Below are 20874 nucleotides of genomic sequence, written 5' to 3'. Positions count from 1 at the left end.
TTCCATTTACCAAAGCAGTAGCAGTATGTGATCAAATAACTGTTGATCTGCCTCTCAGAGCCATTCTCTTCCTTCTGTCTTGACTCTTTCTACCTCCGTACAGGTCTTAGTTTAATTTATCTTCTCCTTAAAAACAAAAAACTTTTTTTTGATAACCAGTGACCTTCCCAAAACAAATCTCTTGCTTAGAACATATTAGTGGTTCTTCATGGCTTGTAGTATTCAAACTTTTTAGCATTATATTTAAAACTTTCCACCAGGTCTCTTTCCCAAATTTTTCAAGGTTCTAATAAGCAAAATTTTTATAGGTCCAAATCCCCATTTACCCTATTGCACTATCTGAGTGACCTACAGTTTCCACATTGTATTGTAATTGTTTGGTTTGCTTACCCATTGAAAACTGTGAGGACTATGAATTTTTATATGCTCAGAGCCCTGGCTCTGACACATAATTAGCTTCAAAATGTTTGTTGTACACAGGGAATTATTTTGAGGTGACATTCTAGCCAATTGTAGGGTCTTTGGGGGTATCTGAATTTACTCTGGAATCAAAGATTTAGAAATGGATTGAAATAAACACTTTTTCAGTCCTAGTGTGATTTCAGAAGAAGGATGATGGAACTTTAGGTAATTTGTTTCTGAAGAAGAAGGTATGTTTTGGAAAAAATAGCCTTTGAAGCAAAACTTTTTTTTTTTTTTTAAGTTTATCGATTTTGAGAGAGAGAGAGAGAGAGTAAGCAGGGGGGAGTCAGAGATAAAGAGAAAGAGAGAGAATCCCAAGCAGGGTCCACACTGTTGTCAGTGCAGAGCCCAATGCAGGGCTCAAACTCACCAACTGAGAGATCATGACTTGAGTGGAAAACAAGAGTTGGACGCTTAACCGACTGAGCCACCCAGCACCCCTGAAGCAAAACTTTTGAAGTCAGTCCTATTTTACTAGATTTTATGAAAATGGAACTTTCTATGGTAGGAAAGATCCAGTGGAATGAAATTTGGTGAAGAAGAGAAGATGATAGCCATATGCTGCCTACCTGACATCTACAGTATTATTAAGCTTTCTGGTTGTTACTTCACCTAAAAGTTAGCTTTTCCTTTATTGAATTTTACATAGGGTATGTAAAGTACCCTTTAGGGATTCCCTTGACATAGTGCTTTTAGCTTTGGAAGTACCCCTCTCCCCCCCCCCCCCCCCTTTTTAAAGTGTGAGATGTCAAATGATGTAAAAATGAACAATAGCCCCTGTCTACTTTAGAGGAGGATATGTGTTAATGGCTATTGGTTAAACCAAAAGGATAATTTTTCCTTTAAATGTACCTTTCAGGTTTTCTTATACTTGTGTGTTATTTATTCCATCTTGAGCAGTCTTTTTGTTTTCTCTTATTTTGTTTTAGGTGGGAATGATAAGAATAGTTTACATGTAAGTTTTTATCTTTTCTGTATTGGAAAAATTTTGCCTTTATAGACAGGTTGTTTTTCTACAATGGATTTAAAATTTTTAACTATGATCTTGTAGTAAGAAGTAGATTTTACATTGCAACCCAGTGCACAGAAAAATAACTGAAGTAAGTTTGATGAAAAAGTCCTTAGTCTTACTGTATTAAACTTCTTATTCTTTTCTCCTTACCCACCCCCTTCTCATTTCCTTATTGGCTGATCCCACAGTTTGAGAATACTGGTCTACAGCAAGTTGTAAGGCAGAAGAAATTATAAAAACAGGGAATTTACTCTGTGAACGACAAAGTAACCAGCCTTGAGAGCTCCGTCTCTGATACAGAAAGATACAAAATTCAGCTTTTCTTAAGGCACATGTATAGTAAGTTAGTTGGACAAGTTGTGTGAGTGTGTGTTGTGTTTCCCTACAGTGACTACAATGTAGTTAGTATCTGATTTCTATAAGGTACTTTTTGAAACACATTCTTTTACATGACACTATTGAACTACAGTTTACAAAAATAAAAACCAAGAAAGTATATACTAAATTCTAAAATATTGGTAGGTGCTGCAGGAATTTAGAGATTAGAGAAGATTAGTGTGAGTTGGAACAGCTGGGGATAGCCTTGTGAAAGAGGTGGGAGTTGAATAGGAACTTCAAGGATGGATAGAATGTGTGTAGGTGGAAGGGAGGGATCAAGACATTCCAGTGATGATGTGATCAGTGGTTTAGAATTGGGAATGAGATAATATGGTCAGAAAGAGTGAGAAGTGGGATCTAGTTATGATCATGTTGGTTATGAGTGGAAGATAAGATGAAGCTGATAATAAGGAACCAGAATATGAAGTGATTTAGACTTTATCTGGTAGGAAATGGGGAAATCGCTGTCTCTCAGAATTTACTTTGTCTGCTAATAACATTGCTGCTCCAGATCTCTTGGTGCTGTTTACTTGCTGTATCTTTTTCCATCCTTTTACTTTCAAGCTGTTGGTGTCTTTGAATCTAAAGTGTGTGTATCATAGAGAGAATATAGTTGGAGCTTGCTTTCTTATCGAGTCTGCCATTCTCTGCCTTTGATTGTGTGCTTAGTTAATTACATTTTATGTGGTTTTTGTTATGGTTGGAATTACCTGTGCCATGTTGCTTTTTGTTTGCTTACCTCTCATGGTTTTGTTTCTCTGTTCTCATGTATGGCCTTCGTTTTTTAAGGTGCCATTTGTAGGTCCAGGTTTGATTTTTTTTTTTTTTGTTAGTATTACATAAATTATTTTCTTTAAAAAAATTTTTTTTTACATTTATTTATTTTTGAGAGAGAGAGAGAGAGCGCACAAGTGGGGGAGGAGCAGAGAGAGAGGGAGACACAGAATCCAAAGCAGGCTCCAGGCTTTGAGCTGTCAGCACAGAGCCCGACACAGGGCTCAAACTCACAAACGGCGAGTTCATGACCTGAGCCAAAGTTAGATGTGCAACTGACTGAGCCACCCAGGAGCCCCTTCTATCATCTAAGAACTGGAGCCCACTCTGTTCTAGGATAGTTCTGCTGATTAGGCTCCTCATCTGCTGTGCAACCTCCAGCCCCTCTTTTTTTGGCTTTTTTTTTCTAACCATAAAGCATTTTTTCCATCCAGATTCCCAGGTATATTAACTTTTATGTTTTGTAGCTCTTCTAATTCACTATTTTACCTGAAATTTTATATTTCCTGATCATATAGCTGGTACTTTTTAATATTTTTTCTGTTATGTAATTTGCCTTTATTAACTGGACTTTTGACAGCCAAGTATATTGTTGGAATGTATCTTCTTTGTTAATATATACTCTTTGAATTTATTACTGCAAAAACTTATGTTGTTAGGAAGCCATCATATTATTTGATGGTTTCTTTTCATGAAGAATGAACATAACTTTGAAACTCCCCAAAGGAAAAATTATTTGTGTGGTTTATAAATTTATCAAGACTGTACAGTTTCTGGGATGTCCTATTATAACTCTGTAAAACTTAGCAACTGAACCTTTCTTATGGGGCTCTCAGAATTTTTTTTTTTTTTTTTTACCATATCTTGGAAGATAGTGGGGCTTGTAAGAGCTCTTTGCACCCAAATTTATGTGTTTAGTGAGAAGCTTGATTTTTATATTAGTTGTGAAAGATTCCAGTAGTAATAGCTCATTCCAGGTATCTCTGTCATAATATAGATCACTGCTTCTCAAGCTATTAGTTGTGAAGTATTAGTTAAAAAAATTTCCAGTTCATCAGACTGATATTTTTGTAAAATAAAATACAAATCAATTACTAGAAAAGTGAAATTAAAAAATACAAAATATAGGCCCCACTCTTAAGATTCATAAATATGAAATTATTCTGTCAAATTGCTGTGAAAGATTCTAAGCACTTATTCTCAATTTCTGTGTTTATCTTATCGCAAGGCAGTAGTAAATAGTTCATAGACTAATAACAAATAGTTTGCAGGTCAGTACAGACCATACTTTTTATCTTGTTTAGAAAATTTTTGTTATTGTTTTAGTTTTTAAATTTTTAATTGAAGTATAATTGACATAATATTATATTAATTTCAAGTGTACAACATAGTGATTTGACAGTTCTATACATTATGAAATTCTTACCACGATAAGTGTATTACGGTATTAATGACTATATTCCCTGTGCTGTACTTTTCATCCCTATGATTTATTTATTCTACAGTGGGCACTTTGTACCTCTTAATCCCCTTCACCTATGTTGCCCAGCCTCCCAACCCCTAGACCATACTTTTTAGTAACCTATCCATGGCCTGTTCTTTGTAGTGTTTATTGTTATGAAATTTTAGTATCGTAGTCAATATGGTGAATAGCATTTATCCTTTAAAAAATATTTTCATGTGTTTCCTTTTCAGAACCGAGAGCTCCAAATCATGAGAAAGCTAGATCACTGTAACATAGTCCGATTGCGTTATTTCTTCTACTCAAGTGGTGAGAAGGTAGGTCTTGAAGAAAGTGTGTACTGAATATTGTGATAGACTTGTTATTCTAAAAATAGTCCTTGTTCTGCACCCGATCCCCCACCCTGGCCCAGTGAGTGAAACAGTTTTGCTAATATTAAATGGAAGAATTCTAAAGCATAAGCCCTAGTAATCCTGAGCTCAAGACATAATCATTGACTACCAGTAGTTATATCAGAAAATGTTAATGAGATGATAAAGGGAAATGAATTTTGAAGAATTTTCTTTTTTGGAACATTTGTCTTTAGTTCTTTACACACACACACACAAACACACACACTCATACACACACATATATTTATTTATTTTTTAAACTTCTGCGTTCCTTATGCGTTTCTGGAGCCACATGATAGTTCTAGTTGTTTATTAGAGGGTGGAAAATGATGTCATTTTGTTAAGTGGAAGTATTGGAGGGAAAGGGGAACAGGAGGACTTTAGTAGGACCAGAATGAGACTTCAACATTGGGAGGCAAATTTAACCTATCCTTGGTGAGGGAGAAAGTTAGAAAGGTACAGTATTACAGAGCTTGTTATACATGGTCATTATTTATGATTGCATTTAATTTTGTGAAAGCAAAGGATAATTTAAGAAGACCATGTACTGTGAATCCCTGACCCTTTTGGTTTTTCTCTTCAAATAATAATAATTAATGTCATTGTGCTCCCTGGAGATGGAAGCACAGAAAGTCTGTTTCTTCTGTTTTACCTTCTTCTTTCTGCCTGTTCACTGTCCCTTCTTCCTAGATTCAGTATTTTCCTTAAATTTCTACTTTACTGGTTTCTGGTGAGGGGGGAGACCAGAAAGTTAACAAACTACTTAATCTTTTTGGCTAAATAAATATGACTTTGGATAGGCTCATTTGATATTTTTGACGTCAAGTTGCACATACTATCTTAAGTTCCTAGATCTATAATCCCTCTTGATTACTAAGCCCAGTGTTCTTTTTACTTCATGTAACTATTTCCCAGTGTATCAGAGTTTAATCATTTTCCATTAAATTTTAGTTAGGTTATTTCCTTAGAAGTTATTTTTTTCATGACAGAGCCTGTAATATGGGAAGATGCCTATGTCTTAAGCCAAGACTGTGATATACATTCTGTAGATACATAAATGTTATTTATATATTTGTGTGTGTGTGTGTGTGTGTGTGTGTGTGTGTGTGTGTGTGTGTGTGAGTGTGAGTCACAGCTAATGTTTTAGCAATGATAATTAGCAAATTGGTTCCTTTGTGACTCTTGTTTCTCAGGTGCTTGTATTAGGGACTGTAAGCCTTTATAAGTATTTGAGCTCTTTTGTTTCTAAAGCCAATTATGAGGTTCATGCCACTTTTTTTTTTTTCTTAAAAACCTAGCAAACAGCATGTTATGTCTTTAATCTTATTTGTTTTGATGTCTTTACTTTTTCCTGACCCTTCCCAAATAAAATTATGGAACATCTGTTATGTTCACAGCACTCTTACAATGGAATTTTGCATCCTCATGACTTTTTGTTGTTAGATGCTAGACATAATAATACCTCAGGGAGGAAAGTAGAGGTCGGAATTATCAAAGCCCCTAAACATTTTCTCCTGATTACTTTATTAGCTCTCCCTATATGGCAGATACTGTTTTTAGTACTTTACAAATATTAACTCATTTAATGCTTACAAATATAAAGAGCAGAAAAAGAAGAATATCAAACTTTTGAATATAAGGCTGTGTTTGTGGTGGCATCAAAAGGCTTACCTATCTGGTTTTGGTCTGGTGGAAGCCCTGATCACAGTCTGCCCTCACCCTCACTTAATTCTGCCTTGGTAGTGACAGTGGACTATTATTTGTGTACCCCAATGGATGATTTTCCTCCCTGTTGCTGTTTAGAGCTGCTTATTATTAAAAATGGTCTTATAGATAAAGAGCAATTGAGAAGTTATTAAAGGAGGTTAACCAGAAGGACAGTGAACCTCTATTATAAAAAAGAAACTATAATGTTTTATTTATCTCAGAACTTTCTCTTGAGCATTGTAAATTTTTCATAGTGAAAAAAAGATTCCTCTTAATTTTGGATAGCTTCATTAACAAAACAGAAAGGGGAAAAAAAAGTTGTGATATATTGCTGAAAATAATGATCCTTCCTTAACAAAAAGAGGTTTTCTGAAGATATGCAGAAATACACAGGTGCAGGACCTCCCATGATCTTCTAGCCACCGAAAAGATGATTTCTTCTTGCTTTCCTCACCATCTCTACTTCCATTCTTCTGAATTGTTCTGGCAGGGCTAACATTACTCAAGAGACCAGGTAATAAACTAATATGTCCCATATGAAAAGACGGGTTCTGCTCTAAGGTTGAGAGTTCAGGTTTGTTCTGTTGTTGTTGTTGTTTTTAAATATTTATTTATTTTGAGCAAGAGAGGAGAGAACGCTAGTTGGGGAGGGGCAGAGAGAGAAGGGGAGAGAGAACTGAAGCAGCCTCCACGCTCAGCATGGAGCCTGAGGCAGGGCTTGATCCCACAATCTATGAGATCGTGACTGAGGCGAAATCAAAACTCAGACATTAACCAACTGAGCCACCCAAGTACCCCAGGAGCTTAGGTATGTTATTACCAGTTCTGACTCTCCAACAGTAGATTACTGAGAGTGAACTTAGAACTACAGTTGTAGAAAGAGATCTAAATGTCTTAGGAAATTCTTACAGATCTTTAAAGATGATTTCTGTCTGAAGAGAAGCTTGGTGTACTGCCTGTGTGTGTGCGTGTGTGTGTGTGTGTGTGTTTATGTTTATATATATAAAAATTTGGGGGGGAGGAAGTAACAAGTTAATAGTTTTGAGATGTCTCTGGGACAAGCAAATAGAAATACCCATTAGATACATGTATGATTTCACATGTAGTGGTGGTGGTGGTGTCAGGAAGTGGGGTGCTAAGTGGAGAAATGATATTGACAAAGTTGGGTTGATAGAGTTGTGTAGCCATGTGATAGAGCTCTTAGGAGTTCTGGGAGAGGGGCTGTTTGAGACCAGCACAGCAAAGAGCCAGCAGTTTGCCAAGTATTGTCTGCTGGTCCTAGAATGTGTTGAGGGTGAGAAGAGTCCTCATTTGAGAGAGCTGTAGGGAAACCATTGCCTTTGGGTGGGATCCAGTGGATCTGGGGAAAAGCAGTGTAAGGGCAAAGCAGTATAAAAAGCCTCCATGAAGAGACTGGATTCAAAAGAGTTCCTTTTTGGGGTTTCAGAGACCTTAGGGGACCATCTGGACAGGAGATCAGTGGTCAGAACAGGAGCCCAAAGGAGATGTGAGGAGGCAGTTAGGGGGATGATTTTTAGAAATTTTGAGGTTGAGAAAGAGCAGAATTCAGTGTTTCAAGATTATAAGGATGAAAGACTTAGTTGATGTATGAGTTCAGATATGAAATATTTTGTAACCTTTTCATCGTCATCATTATCTCTCTACCGTTTTCTGTCTCTTCTATGCCTATTGTCTCACTTCTGTTTAGTCTCCTCCATCTACTTTCTGGGTTTTTGCTCCTTTTACTCTGGGTTCTGGGTCTCTCTATGTTTTGGTCTGGGTTTCTGTCCCTCTTTCTTGGTCTATGTCACCCCCTCATTTCTTTTCCCTCTTTAACTCTGGTGTGTGTCTGTTGCTCTCTCTCTTGGTTACTCCCTCTGTGGATTTCAGCCTCATCTCTGGGTTTGTGTACTCTTCTTTCATTGGGTTTCTACCCATCTTTCGTTGAATGCCTGATCCTTCCAAATCTTTATATAGATTCTCATCTGTCCTGAGCCTTCTTCATTCTCTTTCTATCCTGACTTTTAACTTCTACATCTCTACATATCTCATTCTATTTGTACATGTTTTACAAAATTGTATGAATAATTATTTATAACCTTATTAAATATTGGAGATCTCATAATATTTCTGGTTATTGGTTATATAGTATGTATTTCACTGAGTTGTTGAACTGCATAATACCCCCTAACTACTCCCACATTGTTATTTTTAATTTTAAAATTATAGCTAAGCTATCCCAAAGCTTCATCATAATTTTTGTCCATAAGCACTCTTCAGTTGTGGATGAAGTTAGAGTAGGATTGCTGTAATACTTGGCAGATATTTCCACTGATCACAGTTTGAAAGGTTATATCTGTTTTGGTGAACTTGTCTTTATTTTGCTCCACTCTGCCATTTTAAACAGTATTTTTATTTAGGGATTATGAATAATCAGCTTTTAGCATATAACTGAGGAAAGGAGTAACCAGGATGACTAAAAGAAGGAGGAATTAAGTCAGAACAGAGACCAGAGGTGTTACTTAGTCTTAGTGGTAGTCTTCTGATTGGAATTACTAGTGTTTGCTATAGTAACTAGAGCATCATGTAGTCAATTAGTATACTTTAGATTACCCAGTAGGTTGTAGTAACTCTGATTTAGTTCAGAAAAAATAGCACTCTTTCTCCTTGACCAGAGGAAAAATGGGATTTTTGAATGTTTTGAAAGTCTAGGCTTAATATACTTTTGTGAATTCTGAGTACCCTAGAGAATGGTGTTTTTTCATTATCAGTATTTGGCAGTAGAAATTCATTTCCCCCTAAATAAAATTTTATGAAGAACCCCTATTCTATAAATAGAACAGATAAAAAGGAAAATTGCTTTGGTTCAAACTGGGGTATGGGGCCAGCTGACTTTGCTTTTCCTGAGTTGCAGCTCACCTCTGTAGAACCCTAGGACTCTGAAGGACATAGTATGTAAAGCACATTGTGTCTTTACAGGAGCCTTAAATTTTATTTAAATTAATTTTTTAAGAAAAATTTTTATAAGTAAACTTCCGTGTGAAAATATCTTACCTTTGTTCATCATAGATTGATTACTTGGATAATAAAGAAATTGCCTTCCTTAAAATAAAACTCTCCCTCTACTTGCATGAGAGGCAGTTTAAATAGCAAGGATGACAAATTGATTTCATTCCTCATATTAACTTTGTTCTATTGATAGTAACTGTGTAGAGGGCTGTATGCAGAGGAAGATTCTACCACTGCTTTTGGGATCAGAGAGAAGAATGCTGTGCTTGATTATGCCTGTTTGTCACTAGCCCTGGAGAGGAAAGGGTAGGAGTGAATCTGTTCTGAAAATTAAAGAGCACTAGCTGGATTTGCCTCCCAATTCTGCCACTTGATAGCAGTATGACTGGGCAAGATACTTACTGTAGTAAGCCCTTTCCCCTTCTCATCTATACAGTAAGGGTTTTGTAAGAAAAAAGTGTAATAAGTTTAAGTGCTTATCATAGCACTTGGCATATAATTAACACTTAATAAACATTAACTATTTTACAATTTATTGTTTAATAGCAAATATATATTACACTTGCTCTGCGTCAGGTATTGCTGTAAGCACTTTACATGTACTTTATAACTCACTTAAACTTTACAGCGACCCCATAAAGAATGGGTACTGTTACTATCCCCCATTTTATGGAAGAAGAAACTGAGGCAGTTGCAGTTAAGTAAGTTACCTGAGAGTCCTACAGCTATTGAGTGGCAAAGTTAGGAGTCAACTCTAGAAAGTCTGTCTCCAGGGTCTGTATAGTATGCTATATATACTATTTAGCATAGAATGTAAATTTCTCCAGGAGTAGTGTATTAGAAATATAACATTTAAAAATATCTCAGTAATTATTGCTAAACAAGGAGAAGTTGTATAGTGTCTACTTTGGAGAATTTTTAGAAAAGAGTAAATATCCTTTTGTTCTATGACAAAAATTATAGCAGCAGTGATAATAATATCCAAAATTTATGTGGTGCTTACTGCCACATAGTTGTAGACTCTTCAGCTATTAAGTCTGTGTTCTTTCCAAATACCCACTCTCTGAAATCTTCCAAGTTCGTTTTAATTTCAGCCTGTTGGCACTATATAGTGTTTTAGGTACAAAGACAAAGTATAAGGTCTGTCTAAATGAATTTGAGAAGGACAAGAAAAGAAATATACTGTAAAATGACAAATGGAGTAACAATTACTTGCACTATGAACAGAAATACTATAGAGAAAAGTAATAAATTATCCAGAGTGGTCAGCAAAGGAATTACATAGGAAAAATGATACTTACTCAGGGTTTTGAGGAGGAGCTCTTTAGATAAATAGTACAGTATAAGTGTGCCAGGTTAGAAGTACAGGATGTTTGAAATGCTTGGTGAGGTTAAACAACATAGTCTGTGTAGAAGAGATACAAGTATTTTGAAAGTTCTGGTATATGAAGTATGGGAGTGTGGGTCTAGTAGTGGGAGGTGAGGCTAGGGATGTAAGAAAGGAGTTCATAAGTGATTGATTGGATCAAGGTCAGCCTCCCTATGTGAAAAGCGTCTTTTGTTACTTTTTAATTAAATGAAATCTCAAGTTCTAGAAATGGTGTATGTATAGAAATGCTGTACAAAGTTATAACTGTGTACACCTGGTCTACTTTACAAAATACAACTCTCCTCCATTCCTTTATCTTCTCTCTTTCACCTTCCTTATTTTGTGAAAATCACTGGTAGCAGAGAATTTTATTTACTGAAATAAAGACGTTGTGTAAATAACTCCACAATTTTGTTACTTAAAATTTCATGTTGAATTCTATTAAAGTGGTATACATATTATCTGTATGAAAATTTTCCTGATGATCAATGCAGGCTTTTCAATAGGAGTGTGAACTAGAGAATGAATGTATAGATAATGCAAAATTCTTGAGGTAGATGAATTGTCAAGGCTCTTCATAAATTATAAATGATATAAATGATAGCAAGTGAGATGATAACTGTCATTTATTTGAAGATGTGAATCTGTAGGTTTCTTTTGAATATCAGTTACCACCTTGTTTTTATGTTATTTTAATATATTTTAATGAAACTATAAAATATTACAGTTCATATTAGAAAAAAATTTAAATAACACAGGACAGTAGATAAAAGTAAAATCTTTAACCTGATATCTAAATCCTCAAATCCCTCTCTGTAGAAGTAAATTTCCTGTATTCATATATGAGGATGTATATCACATGTTAATGTAATAATACTCATATTATTTTGAAACATGTTGCCCTCATTCCCCAAATATAACAATGTGGTGTTTTATGTCTATATGCATAGACACTGCACCTAATTTCCCCCTATTGTTAACATCTTACATTAGTATGGTTACATTTGTTAGCATTAATGAATCAAATTGATACATTATTATTAACTAAATTCCATAGTTTATTTAGATTTCCTTAGTTTTTCCTAATGCTTTTTTCTCTTCTATGACCCCATTTAGGCTACCACATTACATTTAGTTATTTTGTCTGTTAGGCACCTCTTGACTGTGGCAGACTTTTCCTTGCTCTTGGTGACTGACAGTTTTGAGGAGTACTGGTTGCTTGCCTCACTATTAGGGGTTTGTGTGATATTTATCTCATAATAAATTGGTTATTTGGAAAAGTCCACAGTGCTGTTTTCGTCACATCATATCAATGGCATATACCATTAGCACAACTTGTGGATGTTATTAACCTTGATCACCTGGCTGACCTAATTTCAGTTTTCTCCACTGTGAAGTTATACCCCTTCCCTCCCACCCCTGCAGCTTTCCATGCTTTGTCCTTTGTAAGGAAGTTACTTTGGAAGGAAACCTACAGCTCAGAAGGGAGGACTTATGTTCCTTCTCCTTAAGAGCAGATCGGCTACATAATTATTTGGATTTCTTCTGCATGAGACATGGTCTTTTCTCCCCCATTTATTAATCTTTTTAGTCATTTTATTGATCGGACTATTCCAGCTTTGGCCTTTGGGAGCTCTTTCCAGTTAGCTTCTGTCTACTTTTGACATACCCTATTCATGTGGGCTTTTGTTTAGTTTTGCTTTTGAGCATGTCTCTACTTTCTGGCATGCAGATTATTTTTTAATTTCTTGCTCTAAGCAAATTTCCAATTGTCTTTTAAAGTTTGTTTTCATGTTTATTTATTTTTGAGAGAGAGACTGAGAGACTGAGCACTAGTGGGGGAGGGGCAGAGAGCAAGGGAGACACAGAATCTGAAGCAGCCTCCAGGTTCTTATGGTCATCACAGAGTCCAATGCGGGGCTTGAACTCATGAACCACAAGATCATGACCTGAGCCCAAGTTGGACGCTTAACCAACTAAGCCACCCAAGCACCCCTCCAACTGTCTTTTTGTGTGCACATGCAAAGACATATTTTCATACACATGATTCCTAGAAATGGCATTGCTGAGTTGAATTGGATCTCTGTACATCTCTTTGGGATGTAGTATATTAGTGCATTGATTTCCCAAGAAGTTGCAAGAGTTTGGGGTTTTCAGCACAAGTGTATAATAGTTCATATTGAACAATGACCCTGTCCCAATACATACTTTTCTCAGATTGAATTTTCTTTTCTGGTTTGTTAGGTGAACAATGATAGCTCATTGTTATTTTTATTATAGTTCTTTAATTATGAATGAGGTTAAGCATCTTTATTTTTATTGGCCATTGGTAGGACTTATCAGCCATTTGTTTATGTCCCTTTTAATTTTTTTTTTCATCGGAACGTTAGTATTTTCTTACTGACTTCGGTCATAATTAATGAGTTATTTGTATTTTAAACAAAACAAATTAGGGGCAGCTAGGTGGCTAAGTTAAGTTAAGCATCTGACTTCAGCACAGGTCATGATCTCACAGTTTGTGAGTTCGAGTCCTACATCGCGCTCTGTGCTGATACGGCAGAACCTGCTTTGGATTCTGTTTCTCTCCCTCTCTCTCTCTCCCACCTCTACTCGCACGCACACTCTGTGTCTCTAAAAAAATGAAATTTAAAAACATTAGTCATTTGTCCTATATGAGCAGAAATTTTTTTGCCAAGTTGTCAATTTTTAAAAAATTATAGTTGATATACAACGTGTGATAGTATTTTTCAGTGTACCATAGTGATTTGACAACTACGTACATTACAAAATGCTCACCATGATCAGTGTGTTTACACCTGTCACCATACAGAATTATTAATGATATTATTGACTACATTCCCCATGCTGTATTTTTCATCCTTGTGACTTACTTATTTTATAGTTGAAGTTTGTACCTCTTAACCCCCTTCACCTATCCCCCCATTCCCCTCCCCTCTGGCAACCATCAGTTTGTTTTCTGTATTTAGGAGTCTCTGTTTTGTTTGTTTGTTTTTTCTTTTAGACTCCACATTTATGTGAAAGCATATGATATTTGTCTTTCTTAGTCTGGCTTATTTCACTAGCATAAACTCTCTAGGTCCATCCATGTTGTCACAAATGGCAGGTTTCATTCTTTTTTATTGCTGAGTAATATTCCATTGTGTATATATGCCACATCTTTTTTATCCATTCATCTATTGATGGACACTTATTTTGCTTCCATGTCCTGGCTGTGGTAAATACTGTTGCAGTAAACCTAGGGATGCATATATCTTTTCACATTAGTGTTTCCATTTTTTTCAAGTAAATACCCAGATAGTGAAACTAGATTGTATGGCAGTTCTAGTTTTAATTTTGGGGGGAATCTTCATACTGTTCCACAGTGGTTGCACCAGTCTACATTCCTACCCAGCGGTGCATGAGGTTTCCCTTTTCTCCACATCCTCGCCAACACTTGTGCTGTTTCTTGTCTTTTTGATACTAGCCATTCTGACTGGTGTGAGGGTGGTATCTTACTGTGGTTTTGATTTGCATTTCCCTGATGATTAGTGAGATTGAGTGTGTTTTCATGAGCCTATAGGCCATCTCTATGACTTCTTTGGGAAAATATCTATTCAGGTCTTTTGCTCATTTTTAATTGGATTATTTGGGGTGGTTTTGGTGTTGAATTGTATGACTTCTTTATATATTTGGAATATTAACCCCTTTTCAGATCTATCATTTGCAAAGATCTTCTGTCAGTCAGTAGATTGCCTTTTTGTTTTGTTGATGGTTCCCTTCACCGTATAAAAGCTTCTTAGTTTAATGTAGTCCCACTTGTTTACTTTTGTTATTGTTGCCCTTGCATGAGGAGATGGAACCAGAAAAATATTGCTAAGGCAGGTATCCAAGAATGTACTGCCTATATTTTCATCTAGGAGTTTTATGGTTTATGTTAGAAAGTGGTCTGGTTTCATTCTTTTACATGTAGCTCTCCGTTTTTCCTAACACCATTTATTGAAGAGATTGTCTTTTCCCCCATTTTATATTCTCACCTCCTTCATTGTAGATTAATTGACCAAGGTAGGTTTAATTCTGAGTTTCCTGGCTTTTCCACTGATCGATGTGTTTGTTTTTGTGTCAGTACCATACTTTTTTATTATGGCTCTGTAGTGTAATTTGAAGTTTGGGATTGTAATACCTCCAGCCTTGCTCTTCTTTATCAAGATTGATTTGGGTATTTGGGATATTTTGTGGTTCCATACAGATGTTAGGATTATCTCTTCTAGTTCTGTGAAAAAATACTCTTGGTATTTTGATAGACATTACATTGAATCTATAGATTGCTTTGGGTAGCATGGACATTTTAACAATGTTAATTCTTCTAGTCCGTGAGCATGGTACATCTTTTTGTTTGTGTTGTCTTCAATGTTTTTAATCATTGTTTTATAGTTTTTAGAGTATAGGTCTTTTACCACCTTGGATAAATTTATTCCTAGGTATTTTCTTCTTTATGATGCAGGTATAAATGGGATTGTTTTCTTAATTTCTCTTTCTGCTACTTTGTTATTAGTGTGTAGAAATACAGCAGATTTCTGTATATTACTTTTGTACCCTGCAGTGTTACTGAATTCATTAATTAGTTCTAATAGTTTTTGATGGTTTTGTCCTTTTTTAAAATTTGGCTCTTTTTTTTTTCTTCCAGAAAGTTGTATAAAAGTTTTATGTTTTTATATAATCTTAATGGCATCATTTTCCTTAATAGCTTATAGATATTTTGCCTCCAGGATTGCAAACACACTCATGTTTTCCTCTGGTAGATTTATAGTTGTTATTTTTTTAACTTTTGTAGTTTTGGTATTTATTTTGTGTTATATATAATGTGAGATGAGGATGAAGCTTGCCATTATCTTCTATGCCAGGTACTTGTCTCCCTTTCCCCATTCCCACCCCTCCCAAGGAAAAGAATATTTCCCTTTCCCTAATCGACCCACTTTACTATTAGTGTTATTCCCATCTCTGGCCTACTCTGGCACACCCATTGGAGAAAAGGCATTCATTTTTAAGTTTTTTGTTTTTTGTGTTTTTTGGGGAGGAGGTTTGCTAGTCAAGTTCCCAAACCCAGTTCTGAGGAGAATCCTGGGCTGTCTACTTTGTTGAATGTCTTCTAGTGGGTTCTATGATAAGCCGCTTTGCATTCCATCAAATTTTTAGAATTATAGCATGATTTTGCTTAAAGCTGCAGCCTCAAGTAATTTTGTTTCCTTGACCTCCTTGACCTCAAAAATCATCTGTCTATTTTCCAAATGTTGGATAGAGTTGTCTCAGCTCTTGTTTAGTTGTTAGGTGTGATCAAAGTTTTATCACTTAAATTTATTCCTGACTGAATGGTTTTAGAGTAGAGTTCACAGAGGAGTGATTACCAGCAATTAGAGAGTAGTTTGTTAATTAAAGTGACAAGTAGAAAAACTGAACCACTGAGAGAAATACTCCCTAAATTGTACATCATGTAATATTTTAGAGATTTCTGAATAAGACCCATTTTGTATATTAGCAGAATTCTTTTTAAAAGATATATAACATGGGACACCTGGGTGACTCCGTCGATTGTGCATCCGACTTCGGCTCAGGTCATGATCTCATGGTTTGTGGGTTCGAGCCCTGCATCAGGTTCTGTGCTGACAGCTCAGATACTGGGGCCTGCTTCAGATTCTGTGTCTCCCTTTTTCTCTGCCCCTCCCCCACTTGTGCTCTGTCTCTCTCTCTCAAAAATAAATAAAATGTAAAGAAAAAAAAAAGCAAAATTAAAAAAAATTTGAAAGATATATAACAGTGACTCCTTAGTAAATTTGGGGGAAACCTAGTAATTGTCCTTTGAAATTAGTACTTTCTCATTATGTGAGAGACTGTTTTCAGGCATATCCATTCAAATGATAGTTTTTACATGTTGTATTTTTATATTTGGCTTTTAAAGCTTATAGCTAAGCTGTGAGTATTCAAATATTGTCTAGTAACCTAAAAGAGAGAGACTACATTGAGAAAATGGGAGACCTAGGATATTTTAGAAAATTACAAGTGATAGAAAAGCTGAGTCGTGGTCCTTTCTTCTCAAAATAGTAGCATACCCTGTCCCATGAATTATATTTTTCATGAACCTCCCAATAAAACTACTTTTGGAATGTGAAAATATTAGTCTTTTCTGTACTTGATGTTTCCTACAGATGGGCTTTCCTCAGGGATTATTCCTATGACTATTACATTTAGCAGAATATCTGTCTGTAAGTTTAATAAGAGTATTTAAAGAACATGATATTGTTGAGCCCATTTATTTCAAATCAAGAGCAGTGATAGTGTTATTAGTTGGCTGCTTTGGTTTCCAGCCTTAGGATCCAGTTAGATTAAAAAAAAAAAAAGTGGATGTGATTTTAATACAAGCACAGAACAATGAAATAAAAGGTATTTACAGTGCCTTTAAGTATAACGAGACACCTTCAATGTTTCAGAAAATGAAGACATTCAAAATGACAGTTTTAAATGTATATGGACATTTATACTTCACTTACAAAATGGACAGATGTCCTGTATGGTTCTAAAGAAGTTGCAAGTTTTTGAGAATTAATGGAGTGAATAAACAATATATTTGAGCAAAGAGACAGGTTTATGTTAATCTGCAAAGCAGTAGTCTAAATATAATTTAAATCCCATATTTCTCATAGTGTAGTGAATTAGAACATTCAACCTATAGCAGACATGGTTTCTTTAATCTTTCTTTGGTGTATTCTGCTTTTTTAATATTAGGAATAAAATACATTGCCTAAAAATGGATACTTATCCGTATGTCAAATGGAGCCTGAACTGTGCCAAGTAGAGTGGAATTATCTTTACTGATCTGAACATAATAGTTCAACTGTAATCTAATATTGCATTAAGTTTCTCATTAACTGCACCTCAATGTAGATTGCCTTTTGAGTTCTCTTCATTACACCTATCATTTATTTTCCAACTGAATTGATGTCAAGTCTTATCTGTCATTCTACATAATAAATTGATACTTTGAGTTTAATCATAGGGTTTTGTATTTATCTTTGTTAAATATTATATTGTAGGTTTCCTGGATATTAGAGTTCTTTAAACTCTTATTTGGTCTTCCATTTTAAGCCATTCTTCTTGGGTTTGTGTCAGTCTTTGGTGATTGTGGTTAAAGTCAGAAAATTGTAAATTGCCACATTCATCCCCTGATGTGTTTTATTTGGCTAGTGCATTCTGTTAATATTTTTGTGAATTAGGATGCTTACAGTTAAGTTTTGTACTATCTATCTGATTTATTAACCACTACCCCTTACTACAGTACCCATTTTGGCCTCACACATTTACATTTGTTGCTTAGCCATTGAAGGTGTTTGCTTTTGTGACCCCTAATATACGAAATCATTTTTGAAAATATTGATTGGGACAGGGAAAGGACAGAGCTTATACAACTAGAAACTAGAAACTCTTCTCAAATTTGACATTAATGTTTTCATTTTTTATTCTTCACTTTTGGTATACTGTTTAGCAAATTAGTTAAATTGTAATACAGTGCTATACATATCTTCAGGTCATTCATAAATCATAAATATATCATAATTAACTCTGTCAAATGATTTATTAAAATTAAGAAACCCTGTAATTAGATAATCAGGTTTTTTTTAAAGGATAGTTTTAACACCTGTGTTAGTGACCTTTCTGAAACCCAAAGCTTACCATCACTTGAGTTCTATGTACACATCCCTTTGACACCAGCTGGATGTTCTATTTATGTGTTCCTTTTATTGGACCTCAACTTCACTTGAAGCTTCTTGTCTAAACTTCATCTCTGAAATTAAAAAAAACTTTAATGTTTTTAAATTTATTTTTGAGAGACAGAGCGTGAGTCAGGGAGGGACAGACACAAAGGGAGACACAGAATCTGAAGCAGGCTCCAGGCTCTGAGCTGTCTCAGCCTGACACGGGGCATGAACCCACGAACCACAAGATCATGACCTGAGCCAAAGTTGTACACTTAACCGACTGAGCCTCCCAGGCGCCCTGTGAAATTTTCTTCTCTTAGCCTGCAGTATTACTTTCACTACCTTTAGTTCTGCAAATGACCTTATTTCTTATTTTACAAGAAAGAACGTCCTTAAACATATACTTATTTTACTTACAATTCTCACTAATTTAATTTATTTTAGGCGTACAGGAAAAAAAAATGTGGTATCATTTTTTTCTAACAATGATAGTAGTGAAAATTTAGGGACTGTTTAATTAATTTCAACTTATTTGTTTCTCTGGTTCTCTGTACTCTCATGTTTAGCTAGCCAATATACTTGCCCCTCCCAACCTCCCTTTTCTTTCAGTCCTTATTGCCTAAGCCCTGATGTAGGCCTTGGATTCTTACAGGTTTCTAGAGGCTGACACTGCTTTCACTCTTAACCTTCCTAACTCCCCCTTGCCCCCTTACCATATCCCACTTTGCACAGTGCTGTTTGAGTTAAAGCTGACTTGTAAGACTGTCATCCTAATTCTTAAATAATATTCATTGCCTCTGAGTTTAGTTTATTCACCAAATATTTATTGAGTACCTACTATGTGGTAGGCAATATTCTAGGTGGAAAAGAGCAGTGAGCAAAAGACAGTCTTATTTCTCATTGAGCTTAGTTGGGGGGAAGCAGACAATATAAAGTAAACTATGTGGTTAGAAAACAATAAATATCTTGGGAAAAAATAATATGGGGAAGGTAGGTAGGATTGTGGGGTAGAGGAATTGGGGAGAGTCCAATTAAGGAAAGCCACTCTAAAACAGTAACACTTTAGCACAGATTTGAAGGAGGTGAGGCAAGTGAGGTGTGTATGTATGTCTCGGGGGAGAATATTCTAGGCTGAAGGAGTAATCAGTATAGAGGCCCTGAATGTGAAAGCCTGCCAAATGTGGTCAAGAAATAGCAGGAAGCTGCTGTTGTCACTAGAGATGAGTGAGCAATGGGAACAGCAGTAAAGTAGAGGACAGGAAAATAATGAAGTATGTGTGGAGGCCTTTGCAGACCACTAAGAATAAATCTGAGTGAGATAGAGTGGAAGAGCTACAATCTAACTTCTGTTTTGTTGATATTAGATTAAAGGGTAAAGATGGAAGCAAGGAGACCATTTAGGAGGATATTGGCAATAATCTAGGTGAGAAGGGGTAGTGGTGGAGACTAGGGTTGTAGCAGTGAAGATGGTAAGAATTGATTAGATCCTGAATAAATTTTAAAGGTGGAAACATTAATATTTTTTTGGTGTATGTATATGTGTGAGAGAAAGATGGGGGTGGGAAATTAATGATTCTAAGGTTTTCAGCCTGAGCAATGTTAAGTGCACAATTTGACATAGTAGCGTGGAGTTAAAAGCAGAGGCCCAGCATATATATGAATTTGGGAGTCATCAGTGTAGAGTAGTATTGAACCTTCGGACTGGATGAAATCATCACGAGAGTGAGCTTACGTTAAGAACAGTGATTGGAGGACTGAGCCCTGGGATCCTCCATTCCTTAAGTGAATGAGCCAGAAATGGAGAGCAAGAAGAGTAGTCTTTGAGGTAAGATGAAAACCAGAAGAGTATAGTGTTTTAGAACCCAAGTAAAGCAGACATTCGGAAGAAGGGAACATGATCCAACTATGTTAAATAGGGTGCTAAGTCACGTAGAAAGGGAGGGATAAAATGATGACTGAAAATTGGCATTGGATTCAGCAACAAGGAGATTACTGATCTTGAAGAACAATTCTGCTTGAGCAGTGGTGATGAAATCCTACTGGAATAAGTTTCAGAGAGAATGAGAAGAGACTGGTATTGGAGAATGTCAGTTTAGACGCCTCTTTGGAGGAATTTTACTGTTACAGGAGGCCAGAAAATATGGTGGTAATTAGTGCAGTTAGAAGGAGTTTTCTTTTTAACAATGGGAGAAATAACGGCAAGTTTGTGTACAGATTGTAATGCTCCCAAAGAGAGAGAAAAATTAATGGAGAGAGATAGGAAAATTGCTGAAGCACTGATTGTGATTAGGAAAAGCAGAATAGTATGTGTGTGTGTATGTGTGTATATATAATTATTATTTTATGTTTAGTAGGGTTTACCTTAAAAAGGAGCTTAGTTTAGTTAGAGAAGGGAAGGAAGAGCATATGGAATTAGATGATGTAGATGGGTGCATGTAGTGGTGCAAGCAAGGACATCAGCTGAGGGTGAAATGGAAAGAGGGGTATCGGAAAAAATCAAGTATGGTACTTTGGAAAAGTGAATGGACTAGACAAATACACTATTGCTGGGCCAATTGAAT

General features: G+C 35.7%; 1 protein-coding gene across 3 annotated transcripts in view; it reads left to right on the top strand.

The window, feature by feature from the left end:
• Positions 1-20874, top strand: part of GSK3B (glycogen synthase kinase 3 beta) — a 197037-nt gene that overhangs the window by 87068 nt on the left and 89095 nt on the right. For all 3 annotated transcript variants that reach the window (XM_042955129.1, XM_042955127.1, XM_042955128.1), the window contains exon 3: positions 4322-4405. In XM_042955129.1, the coding sequence (XP_042811063.1) occupies positions 4322-4405 (84 nt within the window). The remainder of the gene's footprint in view (positions 1-4321; positions 4406-20874) is intronic.

Source organism: Panthera leo, chromosome C2, assembly GCF_018350215.1.
Source record: "Panthera leo isolate Ple1 chromosome C2, P.leo_Ple1_pat1.1, whole genome shotgun sequence".
NCBI lineage: Eukaryota > Metazoa > Chordata > Mammalia > Carnivora > Felidae > Panthera > Panthera leo.
This window is presented reverse-complemented; position numbering and strand designations above follow the sequence as displayed.